Source organism: Xiphophorus hellerii, chromosome 16 (assembly GCF_003331165.1).
Source record: "Xiphophorus hellerii strain 12219 chromosome 16, Xiphophorus_hellerii-4.1, whole genome shotgun sequence".
NCBI classification, from domain to species: domain Eukaryota; kingdom Metazoa; phylum Chordata; class Actinopteri; order Cyprinodontiformes; family Poeciliidae; genus Xiphophorus; species Xiphophorus hellerii.
The window spans coordinates 11,011,635-11,027,096 of NC_045687.1; the positions used below are offsets into that span (position 1 = coordinate 11,011,635).

At 36.0% G+C, this 15,462-nt stretch overlaps 1 protein-coding gene across 5 annotated transcripts in view; it reads left to right on the forward strand.

The window, feature by feature from the left end:
• LOC116735617 (brain-specific angiogenesis inhibitor 1-associated protein 2-like) overlaps positions 1–15,462 on the forward strand; it is a 54,508-nt gene that overhangs the window by 6,511 nt on the left and 32,535 nt on the right. For 4 of the 5 annotated variants that reach the window (XM_032587616.1, XM_032587619.1, XM_032587617.1 and 1 more), the window contains exons 2-3: positions 10,235–10,310; positions 13,808–13,894. The exons of the other annotated variant lie outside the window; for it this stretch is intronic. In XM_032587616.1, the coding sequence (XP_032443507.1) occupies positions 10,235–10,310; positions 13,808–13,894 (163 nt within the window). The remainder of the gene's footprint in view (positions 1–10,234; positions 10,311–13,807; positions 13,895–15,462) is intronic. 5 annotated transcript variants of the gene reach the window in all.

A 15,462-nucleotide genomic window follows, 5' to 3' on the forward strand; every position in this document is an offset into this window, starting at 1 on the left:
TAGATAGAGCTACCCATCTCCAGTGAAAATAAACCAAAGAGAGTCAAAAATGATAAATCAGCATATTCTTCCTGGTCATGAGGTAACATAGATGATTGCATAGACTGCATTTCTACAGTTTAAAAACTAGTGTGTAAGGTGCTAATTAATTTGCTGGAGAAGATTGGATGTTTTTAAGAAATTATTCAAAACTTATTTTGATATAGATTCTTCTTTGTTTTGCAACATTGGGGTTTTCTTTGTTCTTTTATTGCACAGAGTCATGCCAGACTTAACTGATGTGAAAGCAGTATCTTAATTCTATTTATGTTCAAATTGGAACAAGTAGTGTAATTTCTGAAAGATCTGGAAGTATAAAGTAGCAATATTTATAAATCTTCTTTTGTGCAAACAGCATTAGTAAACTATTAATTTATAAATACTAGTCATGGGCTGGTATGAGATGCTCACCATATTACAAAACCCTACAAAAATATCACTGATTCATGGTGTTACAGTACCTAAACAAAAATGAACAAACAGCATGAAGTGATTTCTTCTAACCACAACAGCTAAGATTATAAATCTGTTTGTAATAATAAAAAAATTTAAATAAATTAATTCAAGTCATAGTTTTCAAGTGAACATTCCCATTATACCATTTTTGGCACATTGTTAGTAAGGTAACATATGTATATTTTACATATACAGTACAGACCAAAAGTTTGGACACAACTTTTAATTCAATGAGTTTCCTTTATTTTCATGACTATTGACATTATAGATTCACACTGAAGGCATCAAAACTATGAATAACACATGTGGAAATATGCACTAAACAAAAAAGTGTAAAACAACTGAAAATACCCCTTATATTCTAGTTTCTTCAAAGTAGCAACCTTTTGCTGTGATTACTACTTTGCACACACTCTGCATTTTCTTGATGAGCTTCAAGAGGTAGTCACCTGAAATGGTTTTCACTTCATAGGTGAGCCCTGTCAGGTTAATAAGTGGGATTTCTTGCCTTATAAATAGTCATGAAAATAAAGAAAGCCCATTGAATTAGAAGGTGTGTCCAAACTTTTGGTCTGTACTGTACATATGACTATTTGTATATAACTAATTACATTTAGTTAAAAATTAAACAAAATACAGATTAATTGTATGCTTAGTGTAATGTGTGGTAACTAGCTGCTTAACAGCCATTTGCAACTATTGACAAGTCATGCCATTTGTAACTTGCCAACTGTGGTTTAAAAAACTGTTTCCTCAAAGGCCACTCAATAAATACTCTGTAAGAACAGAAACTTGACCTTGCTCTTGGGGCAACAGGAATAAAAATAATTTGGTTCCCGAAACCTAGGTTTGGGAGAGCTTGCAATTTGTTCTTGAAACATCATAATCTGGGAAAAATTGTTTCGTGGTGTGGTGACTGGTGAAAACTTTGTGATTGGTCTGAAATTTGAAGTTTAGATGGTTACTACATTCCCAAAAGTTCTTAGGCCAGGACTACGAATTGTCCTGGCCTAAAAGAAGTCTCTCCTCTTCCTGGTCATCTTGAGTGAAAGAACACATTTCTGTGTTCTTATGAAGGAAGTTGAAGCTGTAAGAGTGCTGTGCCCTTCCTTTAGTTACAACACCATGATCATTTGTGTTTTTCATAACCCTGCTGTACAGATTTACAATCTGTCTTTTTCAGTAAACTAGGGAAGAGTGGAAGACTTATTTCAGCCAGCTGATGAAGTGGAGCAACAAGTTGGGCACGGCTGCATAACTATTTGCCACTCTTGTTTTTTATCTCTGGCTCAGGAGTTGCTTAATACAAGGAAAGGAGGAATGAATTTGGGACACATATGAATTTGATGATTCTTGAAGCCCAGATAACAACCACAATAGACAACTTATGAACATCCACCAGTCTATTGACATGATTTTGTTTCACAATCCTCTCAATACTGAAGTTATCCATTTTTCTTGTGCAACTTCTACTATTACACTCAACTTTTCATGAACATGCCTGGTCACGGCAATGACCTTTAGTGGTTTATGCTTACTGTGTGTCTGATGGACAACTGTCAAGTCAGCAGTCTTTCACAAGATTTTGTTGGCCATAACATCCAATTTTTACATATATATTTAAAATTGGTTTCATCTTTCAATCAAATTTCCTGAGAAGTTGAATTCTATAGATCATAATAAAGTGATCAGAAACATGGTTCAAATGTTTTATTGAGTGTAATGAATATTCCACGCAGTAAAACTCAGTGAGTTACTGATATGAATGTGACATTTTGTCATTTCTTGATGTGCACAGATATACAGTAGGTGTATGGTAATACGACTAAAGATTTCCCCCTTTAAACATCTAAAGGTCTTTGGTCTGCCTTATGTGTGCCTGTCTGAGTTTGACATGACTAATTTGTCACACAATGAAAGATTCTGTAGTTTTCCACAACAAAAGAAAAAGCATGTGATTCTGAAGGGATGTCTTCTTTCTGTTCACAGTGTTAAAATGTGGTCCTTTGATGGAATTTGTTGAAGAAGCAAGTATTCACATGATGTTTGCTTTCAGATCAAACAGTGCATAGTCCACTTTGGTGTGAAAAAACTGCAAACTTTGTGTGTGCTTTAGGTCAGGATAAATGCAAGTACCTAAAACCATTCGGAAAACAGACATATTGTTCACCACATTCCTTCTACCCTCTCTTGTTAATAATTGACTGAAAATTCCAATACATACCTGAAACCTTCCTGTAAATCTTGGATTGGCTGCCTCAACGATCTGCTCGTATATAAAGGAAAAACTCAGAGCAGGATCTTGTCTATTTTTGAGCTGGTCCTGAAATTAAATTATCCTTTCTCAGGCTAAATTTAATAAGGAATGCAGCCATTCCAAACTGTGATCCATCTTTCCAATATGGCAACAAGTCTGGCGTTATCAGTTGTGACAGCGAGGGGAAAACTATTTGTGATCAGCTGGTATCGGCCGTAGCACCAAATTAATTCCCTTGGGTGAAGAAAGAGATATAAATAAATAACTATAAAGTTTGGCATAGAGAAGCCTCTAGCAAAGTCCAAATATACTCTATACATATTGTCTGCTTTTCTTCAGGGCAGCTTGTTGTTAAAATAGCATGAATATTAACTATATTTTAACCAGTCAGTACATTTCTAAGTTACTAAATAACTTGCCTGCAAAAGATATCCAAGCTAGATGTTTGTGCATACTGAAATAAGTGGAAATGTTCATTTGGCATTTCATATTGTTGTCCTTTTCTTGATAGAAGTAGCTGGATTATTAGGAAATCGATTACCTAAATTGTGAAAGAATTCCAAGCTCCAAGGAAGCTGGGAAAAAATATCAATATGTACCCCATTCTGGTTGTAAACAACATGTTTAAACTTGATACCAATCAGCAAGGGAGTCTTAATTCACTGTGTGCTTCTGTGTGGTTTGTTGTGATTCATCTGATCAGCTGAACTTCACTTGTGGCAGATAAATGTTCTGTCTGATCACCTGCTTCCTGTCTTTGAATATGCCTTTTGTTTTCTAAATAGTTTCTGTGATGGACTTTCCAGATGTTGCTGGTCATCATCTGGTCATCACTCTGCTCCCCTTTTCCACCACACACTTATCAGTTTCAAGTCAGCCATCCTGCCTCCTGAAGGACACTAAAGCCTGTTTAATCCAATCACAGTGTCATGCAACAATTAGTTCATATCCTCTTCAGATATCTGAGAGAATTAGATTATTCAAGACTAAATTACCACATTGTTACTTGCACTCTGTGGGTTCAAAGAGAATGATTTTCAGACATTATAATCATGAATTCTTTTTGGTTTTTTTGATTTTCGTGGTCATTTTGAAAATATTTACATTTTCCCCTTCCCTTTCACTTGAGGAATCTTTTTGCAAGATTTTAAATGCCTGTCCGGCTTTCCTGAGGTTGTAATAATTGTATCAAATATTTTAGTTCTCTAAAGTATTTATTAGGCACACTTAAGTTGGGTTGCTATTGTTTTTTAATAAATAATTTGATCTTAAACCTACCCTTTAATTGTTCTTTTCCTCATTATCTGTCAAGCCTATCTATATAACTTGTTTAAGTACAAAATGTACCTGCATTTTCTTAGATTTTGGTAGGATTACATTTTTAAGCTGTTTGAGTTATCACAAACAAGTATAGTATTTTCCTGTAGGCTTCTCAACAAGTTTCTGGAAACCTGCAATGTTGTGTATTCACCTATCACAAGCTTACAAATCTGTGACATCATCTAAGGTTTCCCAAATTGTTTAAGGGCTTAGTAATCTAATTAATCTATGCACAATTTTGACCCTGACGAAAGTAAAAAAGGAAAAAAAACAAATTTCTCATTGTTCTGATATTTAGAAAATTAAGATAACTTAGTTAACCCTAACAGACCTGAGACAGTAAAAGTTTAGGTTGCTGTAATGTAAATCAATCCTCTTATTTTGTATCTAAATACTTGTTTATAACTGTATATCACCCTATAGATTTTGGTAGACTCCATAATCATAATTGTCGTTATTTGGTTGTTTTATTGGAGGTGTTTACTCCTGGATTCAGTTGCTCAGGCAACACAAGGTTTTCCCTCAAACTGTCTTGCCAAATGGTAAGACACAGCAGTTCTGACATGTCTGATCTCAGTGCACTTTGCCAAGGAGACTGACTAGGTCACTTGGAAATGCAGCTCTTCCTTTTAAGGCATATTCTAATCTTACATTTCTTTTTTTATCGCTAAAAATGATCAGTATGTTTGTGAATCTACATGTCATTGTCTTTCTTTACATTCTCTGTAAATTATCTCATTAGCCTCAGCTGCCTTTTCTACCTTTCACCGCATGACAGGTCTCTGCAGTCTGAGAAATACATTAGTCAGGAGTGTTTTCTTCACCTGATCAGGGGGTTTTTCAGGCCCTCCAGGCAGGGTTGCGGTTCCAAAAAAAAAAAAAAGGAGCGAGGGAAGGGCGCAACTGAACAGATGATGGGATCTTGGCTTATTTGAATGTGTGAGTGCGCCTGATTTTAATCAGCTGATGTTACTTTCATATTGCCCCCTTAGCATGTCATTATATTTGTGTGTGTGTGCGAAGGTGTAAATGTGGGAGAGGGGAGAGCAGAAAGACTGAGCAGGGAGGAATAACTCCTCCATAGACTGACTCTGTCGTTGACTTAAGATGTTTTGACCTTGTTTCAGCTGCTTCTTACAATTTAATTTAGTTTGAATGTGAGGGTAAAATTGCTTTATGCCTAACGTTTTCATGTATCAACAGCCTTTCTAGTTGAAATGTCTTTTTCTTTTTTTTTTTATGTCTCAGCACTGAGACAATCATTTGATTAATTTTGCAGAACACATTTCTTTGCCCTCTTTCAATTGTCTGCTTTAATTTTTGACCTTAGTTCTAATAAGTGAATTTCATCCTCGGGAATGATGGAAACCACATTTCAGCCATAATTATTCTTTTTTTTCTTTTCTTTTTAAACTGACAGATGATGCAAAAGGATGTGGAAGTGGATATATTCCACATTATTTCTTAATGTTTCCCACTTCCTTTCCTCTTTCCACCATGTCATACAACCTCATGTGTCTTCTGGCCCCATTTTCCCAATTAGCTTCTACAATTAGGGTAACAATGTAGTACAGGAGAACTGGGATGACAAATTTAGCAACAATGACAGGAAATGAAGACTGATTGCCTCCTTGTCCTTTCTCTACTGCATGGCATGTGAAAACGCATCGTAATTTTGTCTCTTATATAATACTTTTTATCTGTGAGCCATCGTGTAATTGTATGATTAGGTTTGTCCTCTAGTTGCATTTATTAGTGCTTTTTTGTTCCCTGGTTGTGGATCAGGAAGCCTGTTTGCAGTTTGTACAAGAAAAGCAGCTAGGCTTGTGTCAGTTACCTTTAACCTCTTTAGTGGGAGAGAGTGCTGTAATGATAGCTCACTGGGACTTGCGTTTTTATATAATCCTCCCACCCATTTAAAACATCATTCTATTATATAGTTTTTGTATTAATGTAGGTGCTTAAGTAAGTGTGCATTTGTGTTGCACATGAGCTGTTTGTCTCTTCCTACTCATTGAGTTTGTTTGGAAAAAGAAAAAAAAAAAATCCTATCAAGTTTTTTGAGGGATACCTTTTTATTTTTGTGATCAGTTTTACTTTACTTTATACAAGCACATTTAACAATTGAGTTGGAGTTCTCCGATTGTTTCAGGATATGATACATAAATCCCCAAAAGATGAGTGAGGTATGTTGTTCAAATGCAAGTTGTTTTCATAGATTTGACCATGTGATCAAGATGACTTGACTTCATCTGCTAATATTTTGTGATCAACAGTGTAAGTGTGCCTGCACAATACGAAAACATGCAAATCCTGCAATGACGCAATAAATAAATAACAACTTTACTGTCTCAATGTTATGCTTTTGTTTGAAAAGTAGATTCCAGACAGGAATTTCTTAAACTACTCAGCAAAACCATGAACTCATTACTTCCATCTGAAACACATTGTTTTAATGTCTGTGTTTAATCAAACAACTACTAAAAATAAAAAATGGGTTGTATTTCAGATTTTGACAGATTATCCTAGTTCTATCCTCAAACCTTTTTCATATTTTACTGGCATAGAGAGCCTGGATGCATAGTACTTACATAAATGGTGTCGGAGTTAAGACAGTTCAATGGAATATTAATATTGCACATATTGATATAGTGATAAAAAATGGGGATGTATGTGGAGTCCTGAAGGTGTTTTTTTTTCCATTTTTTAAATTGAAGTACACCACCTTTTAAAAGTCTGTTTTTGTATTGCATTCATCAAGTGTTTTTGTGTGTGCTTACATTTTTGCAGATTTGTTTTTGCAAATTTTGTTTTAGAAAATCTGTAATTTGTTCAAGTTTGATCTCCAAGGACTCTAGTACTTATCCCCTTTAAGGACTGTCAAAAACTGCCCTGGTTTCACAAACCTAGTGAAAGCTGCACAGGTAATAAATGGCTTTTGTTTCTTAGTATACAGTTATCCAGTTCAGGTTTTATTAAGTCTAAGCGCTTTAGACTTTGAACCACAGATGCTCAAATGCAATCAGGCCACTTAAAGCAAACTCACAATATCAAAACCACCCAAAACAAAGCAGAAAAAACATGACATGAAACAGTAAAATATTCATTTAGTGCAGAAACAGTCAATAATGTTCTAATTGGGGCACTGCCTTTACAGAAAAAATGTTGGTTTTCCTGTTAAGGATGTCCCAATCAGGATCATCAACATTAAACTCACGTGACGCCCAATGACGTTCTAAATGCTCAAGTTTATGTTTGCCAGTTTTCTTGACAGTTACAGATGTTTTGCTCCCTCAGCAGTTTCCGCAGAAGAACTTTTGGTTTCTAAGCATGTCTTATTGATATGTAAAGCTACCGCTTTAAATAAATCAGCATATTGACAATACCAAAATATGTTTTCATTCAGAGCCATTTGCTGAAATGCTAGGCAAACTTTTGCATTAGCTAAGTTTACTTTCTAATATGATGTGGATTGCTGATAGTTTGTCTCGTAGCACATCTCAGAGCTGTTTGTTTTTCACTTTTGGAGAAAATTAAGTCTCCAGCCGAGCTTTGGTCTCACAAAGCACCCTTCCCCCACGTCTTCCCCACTCAGCTCTACCAGACAAGTGGCAGCAGCAATTAGCTAACAGTTGGTGGAACTGTGAGTCTGCTGAGGTTATCTTACATATTGCGATTCAGTCAAACGCCACTTAGAAAGGTTGTAAACGACATAATGAGAAGCACTGTTAAGATGAAGGCAAAGTGTCTTTAAGAACAGGAGCTTCTTAAAGAGACAGAGATCAATTTCAAGGTATCAAATTGTTACATTAAAATATATTTTTGTAACTGAAGGTAACATGGTTACTTGATTATCCTTCCAGTCCATTTTTTATTTCAGTTTCAGTTACTACTTATTCATTTCTTTGCCTCTTTTGGTCATTGTCTTCCCCTTTCTGTGAACCAGTTTAATCTACTTGTGTTGTGCAGACTTTCAATTTGAGCACAATCGGGTCTTGCATAATAGAAGTTACTGTTGGCAGTTTACTGTTAATGAAAAATTTTGAGTTGTTTAAGTGTGAGTCATTGATATTTATTTTGTAGGTGGATTATGCAGCACTCAGGTCACCTGAACTGCAGCTCTTTGCAGTACAGTGGGCATACACAGAAACATGTGGTTTGATCAGACTATTGTCTCTCATTAAAAACAACAGACAGGAAAAACAAAGGAACCAACAAAGTGCTGAAGCTAACTAAGGAAGGAGGATGAGCTTGTGGGGTTGTTTCAGGTTGTCAATGATGGCACATTGCATATTCTTTTTGCCATTGTGTGGATTCAGGCAAGAAGTAGATGATTAAGCTTTCTCCCACAGTATTGATGATTTGTGTTGGTGCTGTTACTGCTGCAGCACTATTGTGGTTGTCTTTCTGTCCTCGGGTTATTCTTGAGTGTTTGACTAGGGACCAACTAATTGGAAGAAGTCCTGGAGGAGCACAGGAGAAGGAAGGAGAGGAGAGGTAGATGTGAGCACAGGAAACTATTGCGGTGAGAGTCAGGTATTCTGCTTTCTCAGGAATTAAGAGTGACTTCTTTTGCAGTTCAGTTTATCTGCAGCGATGCAGTGTACCACTCCTACTTTAAATAGGTTTTATTTATTGCTAATTGCAATCACATCAAGAAACGCTGATGAGTCAACACATTAAACACCTCAGAAAAATATGTTGATCCTGCTTCACCAAAACAACACAATATGCTACATGACACCCAATTTAAAGTGCTGTACTTTTTTTCTTTGCAGTTGCATTTTAATTTCATAGTTGAGAGTTCAAGAATAGAAAAATGACAAAGGGTGTGGATACCATTACAGAGCCCTGTACACTTGACTCTCAGACTCTAGCACAGCTTGTATGTCCTTGTGAATAGGCATGGAATGGAATAATGCTCTGACATATAACCACAAACATGCATTGTGATTTTAAATTGCGTTTCATTTATATTTTCAAAAGTCTTATATAAGCATTATTATCACTGTTGTTAAAGTAACACAGCTATGTTACAGTTGTAAAATAAAATTACAATATATTTACCTATAGGTTTTGATTTCATGTAGAACTGATAAAGATGTGTTGGCTTTTAAATTGCATGACCATTATCAGCCATTTTAAGTTCTCATGCCAATGATTTTATGTGTCTATGGTTCTAAACTTAAGGTTGAAAACCAGTTGGTCTGATGCACTGAGGAAGGACATGTTTCATACTTTTTATGGAGTTTAAACAATTTAAGGAGTCGCAAAGACAAAAACGGAGTACATGAAGATTAAATTTAAAACCATTGGTTTATGTTTTAAGTACCAACCCAAAATGTCTGTCAGCCAGAACACAGAAGAAGCATTAGACTGTAATCTGGTGAATTTGTTTTGTGTTTTTTAATTGCTTATTTTAATAATTTTACACAATGGTGTCAGACCCTAGCAAAAACCTACATTGAAACTCAGCAAAAGAAGGTAACTGGTTAGTGAACAAATTTCCTTATTTTATATACTTGTAAATAATAATAAGAGCTATGGGGAAGTGATGTTTTGAACAGAATCTTCTTCAGGCATTTCATCAGCAATACTTTAGTGAATGATGGGTGGCACCCTCTGGTATCTAAGCTGGGACAAATATTTTCGAGTAACAAATGTCCAATTTTTTTGAAAGTATATCAGGATGATTCCCCTCACCCACTCTTAAGTACATAGTTGTTAGGAAGATTATCCTCACCCATTAAAAGCACATTTGCCTGACAGCATGCAGCTGTAGTTGGATGAGGAGAGTCTTACTTGATACTATGTTAAACTTGAGAAATCCCAATTCTTTGTTTTTAAAAGAAATTTTAAATCCTGAAAAAAAGTTATTTGAAATGTTTGAAGATTTGACAGTTTTTGAAACCATAGCATACTTTCAAATTGGAAATTGCTTTTTAATATGCAGCCTGTAAACATCCAACTTTTTGTGGTTTAAATGCTTTTATTCTTTGCAAAGCTGATTTTTGTGGATTTGAAGGAAGGAGGCTAGTGAAAGAAACAGAGTAGAGAAAGGCAAACGTCCTCTGTGCTCTTGACCCTGTTGTAGTGATAAGTGAGGCTTTCATCCTCCAACAATGTGGTGTTTTTTTTGTTTGTTTTTTTTTTTTCTTTCAGACCATCATGGAGCAGTTCAACCCCTGCTTACGGAACTTTGTTGCCATGGGGAAGAACTATGAGAAGGCCCTTGCCAGTGAGTCCTTTCTTTTCCTTCATTCATTTTTTTCTGTGCTTCTCTGCAGGTTTGGGCACTCAGCCAAGACAGCACTAGCATTCTCTCTTCATGTACCTGTACTTCATCTACCTGTCTTCATGTTTTTCATGAAAGCTAGATTATCTTTGTTCTCATACACTGTGACCAGGCCTTATAATGAGTTGCACTATGCACTTCTTGTATCCTTTAATTTTGAAGGAGAAAAAAAATGTACAAAATGCTAAAGAAAGGACAGCTCTCTGTTAGCAGCCAGATTTGTGCCAATAGACTTTCCACAATGGTCTTTTGTCTTTTGAGATCTTTGATTTGTACTTGGATTACAGTGCTACAAGAGCTTTCCCTCAAAACACCCCTGAACCTTAACACGACCCCAGCCCTCACGAGTTAAACTGGCCAAACCATTAGAGATTTTTCTCCATCCCCAGGCCAGCATTCCTATTCCCTTACACAAACAGTAAATAATCCTGACCGTGGTGTGCCATGGGAACAGACTGGTAGGGGTTTGCTGAGCCATTAAAGACCCACTTTGCAGAATTGATTCAACCCAAGGGACTTAGCAGCTCTGGGAGGACACATTTCTATCCATATGGTGCAATCTCTGAAATTATTTAACACTACCAATGCTGAAAGAGTTTCATTTGTAGGCTTGCAAGATCTGAAGGTGGGTGTATTCTACAGTTTTTTTTTTTACAACCCACAGAAAGTCAACTAATTACATAGTTCTTAACAAGTCTAAAAAAAACACATTTAACTGTGCACAAAAGCATATACTCAAATATATATTCAAGTGACCAGACAAGGATGGCCTGTGTCCTGACTGAAATGTTGTTTACAGTTCTTTAGAGTGAAGGTTTAGTGATGGGTCTTTGAAAAAAAGCTCTTTTCATACTGTCTGGTAATCCCATCTGCCCATCTGTTGTTTTGGACCCCTCACCACGCTTTTTGCTGGTGCTGTTAATATAGGTCCAAGCTCTGTGTGAAACCTTTCTTTTAATTGTACACTTGATATTCCACATTCTTCAGGTGTTGAGGCATCAGCAAGGCTGTCTGTTGCTAGGAAATCTGTTTTAACTCTGTGGCCTGTAAGTGTATTCCCTCATAAGCTGACATGCATTCATACACACGTTCCACAACAAGGCAAGCCCAGGAACTGTTTGGCTTTAAAAAATAACCTGGTGCAACAGAGGTGGAAGCAGACATGTTGTCCTCTACAGCTGGTCCAGCTGTAGCTGGTACCAACATTAGCATATGTCCATCAGCTTAGAAGACTTCTTCTGTGGTGGAATATCTACATCTGTCTGTTAGAATTAGCCTGTCCCTGTCATTCTATTGTTGTAATGTATCTTACACCTGACAGCTGTCTCCATGCTTGGGTCCAATCTGTCAACTGTACTTCTGCTGAATTCACCTTCAAAAGCAGCAGTCATTAATTCTCAGAGATTGGAGAAGCCCCTTTGGGCAGCTAGACAGAAACTTGTATCTACCCTTCACGACCTTTTTGGCAGTACACGAACATTTTCAACAAGGGGATTCAACTGGCTATTGTTCTTTGGAACCATGCTGGTTCTTTAGTCCCTCAAAAAATATAATGTTATTTGTGTAAAGTCTTGAATAATAGTTATTTGTTCAATATTTGCTGGAGGCAGGTGAGTTAGGACAGGGTGACTGCGCAACTAATCGGTTACAGAACAAACTTCTACCAGCATTGCCACTGCCACTTACAAACTGAAGCAGAAAACGCAGGATCAGAATTAAGTGCTGTTGGCTTCTTTCTTGAGCTTTCATCTGGGAATTGCACAAGATCTATCTTAACAAGTTGCTATTGCATGTCAGAAAAACAGTGAGATTTACTGCTCAGTGACCAAGCTACTTACTATTAGCAATACAAGCTAATATGGATATTTTGTAGCTTTTTGCACTTTTTGCTGAGACATTTTCACTCAAAACATTTATAAAATCCTGTGCTTCTATATGGTTTGATAAAAAACAAATCAGAAGTGGAGATAAATTATTTGCAGAGCACATCTGTCTCTAACTCTTATATAGGTTGCAGGCAAATTGAATTTTGAAGACATAAGTCATGAGAAAACTCATCCAAAACTGACTTTGCCATCTGTACATCTCAGAATATTATGCTTTTTCATTTTTTATTTATTTTTTTATCAATTTTGAAATTTCAATATCTAAAAATCAGCCCCATAATGAGACTGCATTCTTCAACCCATCTTGCAAGGTAGATTTTTTTTCTTAGCTTGTCTGTAGCTTTGTTAGCTATTTTAAATTGCCTTTTAGCATGGTGATATCAGTATTTCTTGAGGTAATAATTGTAAGATATTTGAGAAGCACTGTATTATGGTCCTCGAGTTCTCTCTAACTTTAATCAGTAACAGAGAGGAAAATCATTTTCCATACATAACTCCGTTCAATCTAGCATACTGATGTGAGTGGAAGGCAAACCCCCACACTCCCATCTTCACCATCATCAGCTTGAATTTTGTAAGGAACACTATATGCTGTAATTCATTCTTCAATCAGTGGTCTCCCCCAAGTAAGGGTGTCTGCCTGTTCACAAGAAAGATGAAATGAGAAGGAAGACAGAAAAATGCCAGATAATAGCATGTGGTTAACAGTCACTATTGCTGCTTCCTTAATAGAGCTATAATGTTTTCTTAGAGCCGTTATTGATTTCTTTGTTACCCGTTGCTCTCACATTGAAATGAGCTTCCGTAGGAAAAATGCTTGGCTTGATTTTTTGACTTGCAAAGATTGATTAATATTTGATTTTTGACTGACACTAGCCAAATTGATTTACTACAATCTAGCTTTTTTTATTAATCTTTTCAAGATTGACTTCTCAAAATGTACTCAAAATTTAGCAAAAGAGCTCATGCTGTGGGTCTTTTTGACAGACATGTGGGGATCATATGAATCTGTTCATTTACAAATCCATATAATGTATTCAAGTTATTTTGAAATACAATTACATAGTTCAGTCTTCAACTGCCATTTTGTATAGTCCCATTATTTTATTTTTCTCAGGTAGCCATATGAAGTAGAATGTTTCCTAAGACTGGAGTCCATATCCAGTCTTAGGGACATTTCATTCTCATATTAGAGGTTTTAAAATAATTATTCAGTATCTACTTACATGCTGGTTGGATGACATGCAGTGATGGGGCTCTAATAAATCCAGCTGTGGGAGCTGCTCATAATTGGGTTTAATCAGAGGTCATATATCATATATCAAATCTGAAATTAAGGTTATCTCTTTAACTTATCAAAATACCTAACTACCAAAAAAAGGAAAAAAAAATGTATATCTACACAGATACATTCTTTGCTAATGTCCTAGATGGAAACTTAGTAAATCTATTTGTAAAATAAATTGAACCAACTATATATACTTCTTTCAAATGTGAACAGTTGTTTTTTGGAAACCTTTAAACTAACTGCTGATTTACTCTTTGTGTCTTCAGATGTGACATTTGCTGCAAAAGGCTATTTTGATGCTCTGGTACGAATGGGTGAGCTGGCCAGTGAGAGTCAAGGATCCAAAGATTTGGGTAAGTAACAAAGATTGTTTAGATGAACTCAGTTTTTGTTGGCACTTTGTCTTTCTCTCTGTGCTTGCATTAGCATTACCTCTTTATAAACCTGCATCAATGTATGTTATTGTTTGCTTTCTGTTTGTGATGGCATTCAAAATAAAACGTCAGTGGAATGAAGGAAGTCTTTCATTTTTCTTAACTAGAATTTCTCCAGAATTGCTTCTGTTCTAAACCAGCTTCTGGTTTGATTCTCTACCAATTAAAGAGCTAACCAGAAAATAACATTTCTAACAACAATGAGTAAGGTGTGGGTTGAACATGATTTTATGTTCGTTAGTGCAGAAGATGTGTTTTCGTCTAAGCTAATGTTTCATGTAAAACAAAGTAAATTTGTAGTGAGAAATTGCTTCTCATTGACATAGTTGCATGAGGAAATTGCGTCATTTTGTTTGTAGAGAGGCATTCACCTGCCAAACTTGACACCAGGCCCACGTCAAACTAATTTGACAGAGCTCTGTTCAAAGTGTTGTGTTATTTGACATGTTTGTTGATATTTCTTATGCAGAAATGTGCTCACACATCAATGTTATTTTCTTCAACAAGTCCATATCCATTGTCTGGTTATTTTTGAGGAATGTTTATCTGATGTGGTCAAAAATTTTTAAAATTTGCATGATTCTTCACTAAATAACTACAAAAACCGTTAAATGGCTAAAAACTTCTGAATGGAAATTGCCAGGTCTTTGTCCACTGAGGAAGCTGTCTGCAGAAAAGTGTGGTGTGTTTCTGTAGCCATTTTGTAAAAGCAACATAGAGGATACAGGAAGGGAGCGGGAACCCTGGTGGGAAAAGGTTATGTCATATACTGAAGAGAGAAGTATTCTGATCTAAAATTCTTGGTGTGGCTATCAAAATCTAACCAAAATATTTGACCATTTTCATTTTGATCATACTGCGACGGCTGACGCAATTCATGTTTTACGTAGAGTCATGTTGGTTAGAATAGATTTGATTCACCTAAATGAAATCACTTGAAAGTATTTTATTTAACCAGATTATCTTTTTCTAATATATAAGGTGTTTGATCTGAAACTTTTAAGTTTGACAAAAAAGGCAGAAATTGAAGAAACTTGTATAGCAGTGAACGCAGTACCTGTTCACAGCACAGTTGGATATCTATGTCTATGTTCTAGAAATCTTCATGTCATTTTAAAAGTATTGCCATACCCTCGCATATGAATAGCTTTCTAGCTGATTAGTGACTGTATTGGCACTGGTTGTTCTCAGCACATAGGAAATCAGCTCACGTTAACGAGATTCCCTTTGCACCGATTGTTCTTTTAACTGCATGATCTGCTTAGAGGTAGCTGTTGATTTGACGAGGCCTTTGTTTCAGTGGAGCCGAGTTTCACTTTGGGTTTCTTCCCGTCCAACCACCAGAGACTGACATGAAAGTGCTTGCAGAATGTTTTATTCAGTGTGTGACCCAATCTCACTGTCTTGCAGCATCTGTGAGGATTTCTGTTGTTTCTAATATTTATATGATACTTGTGTCATGTAAAATGTGCTATAAAATGTGTAAT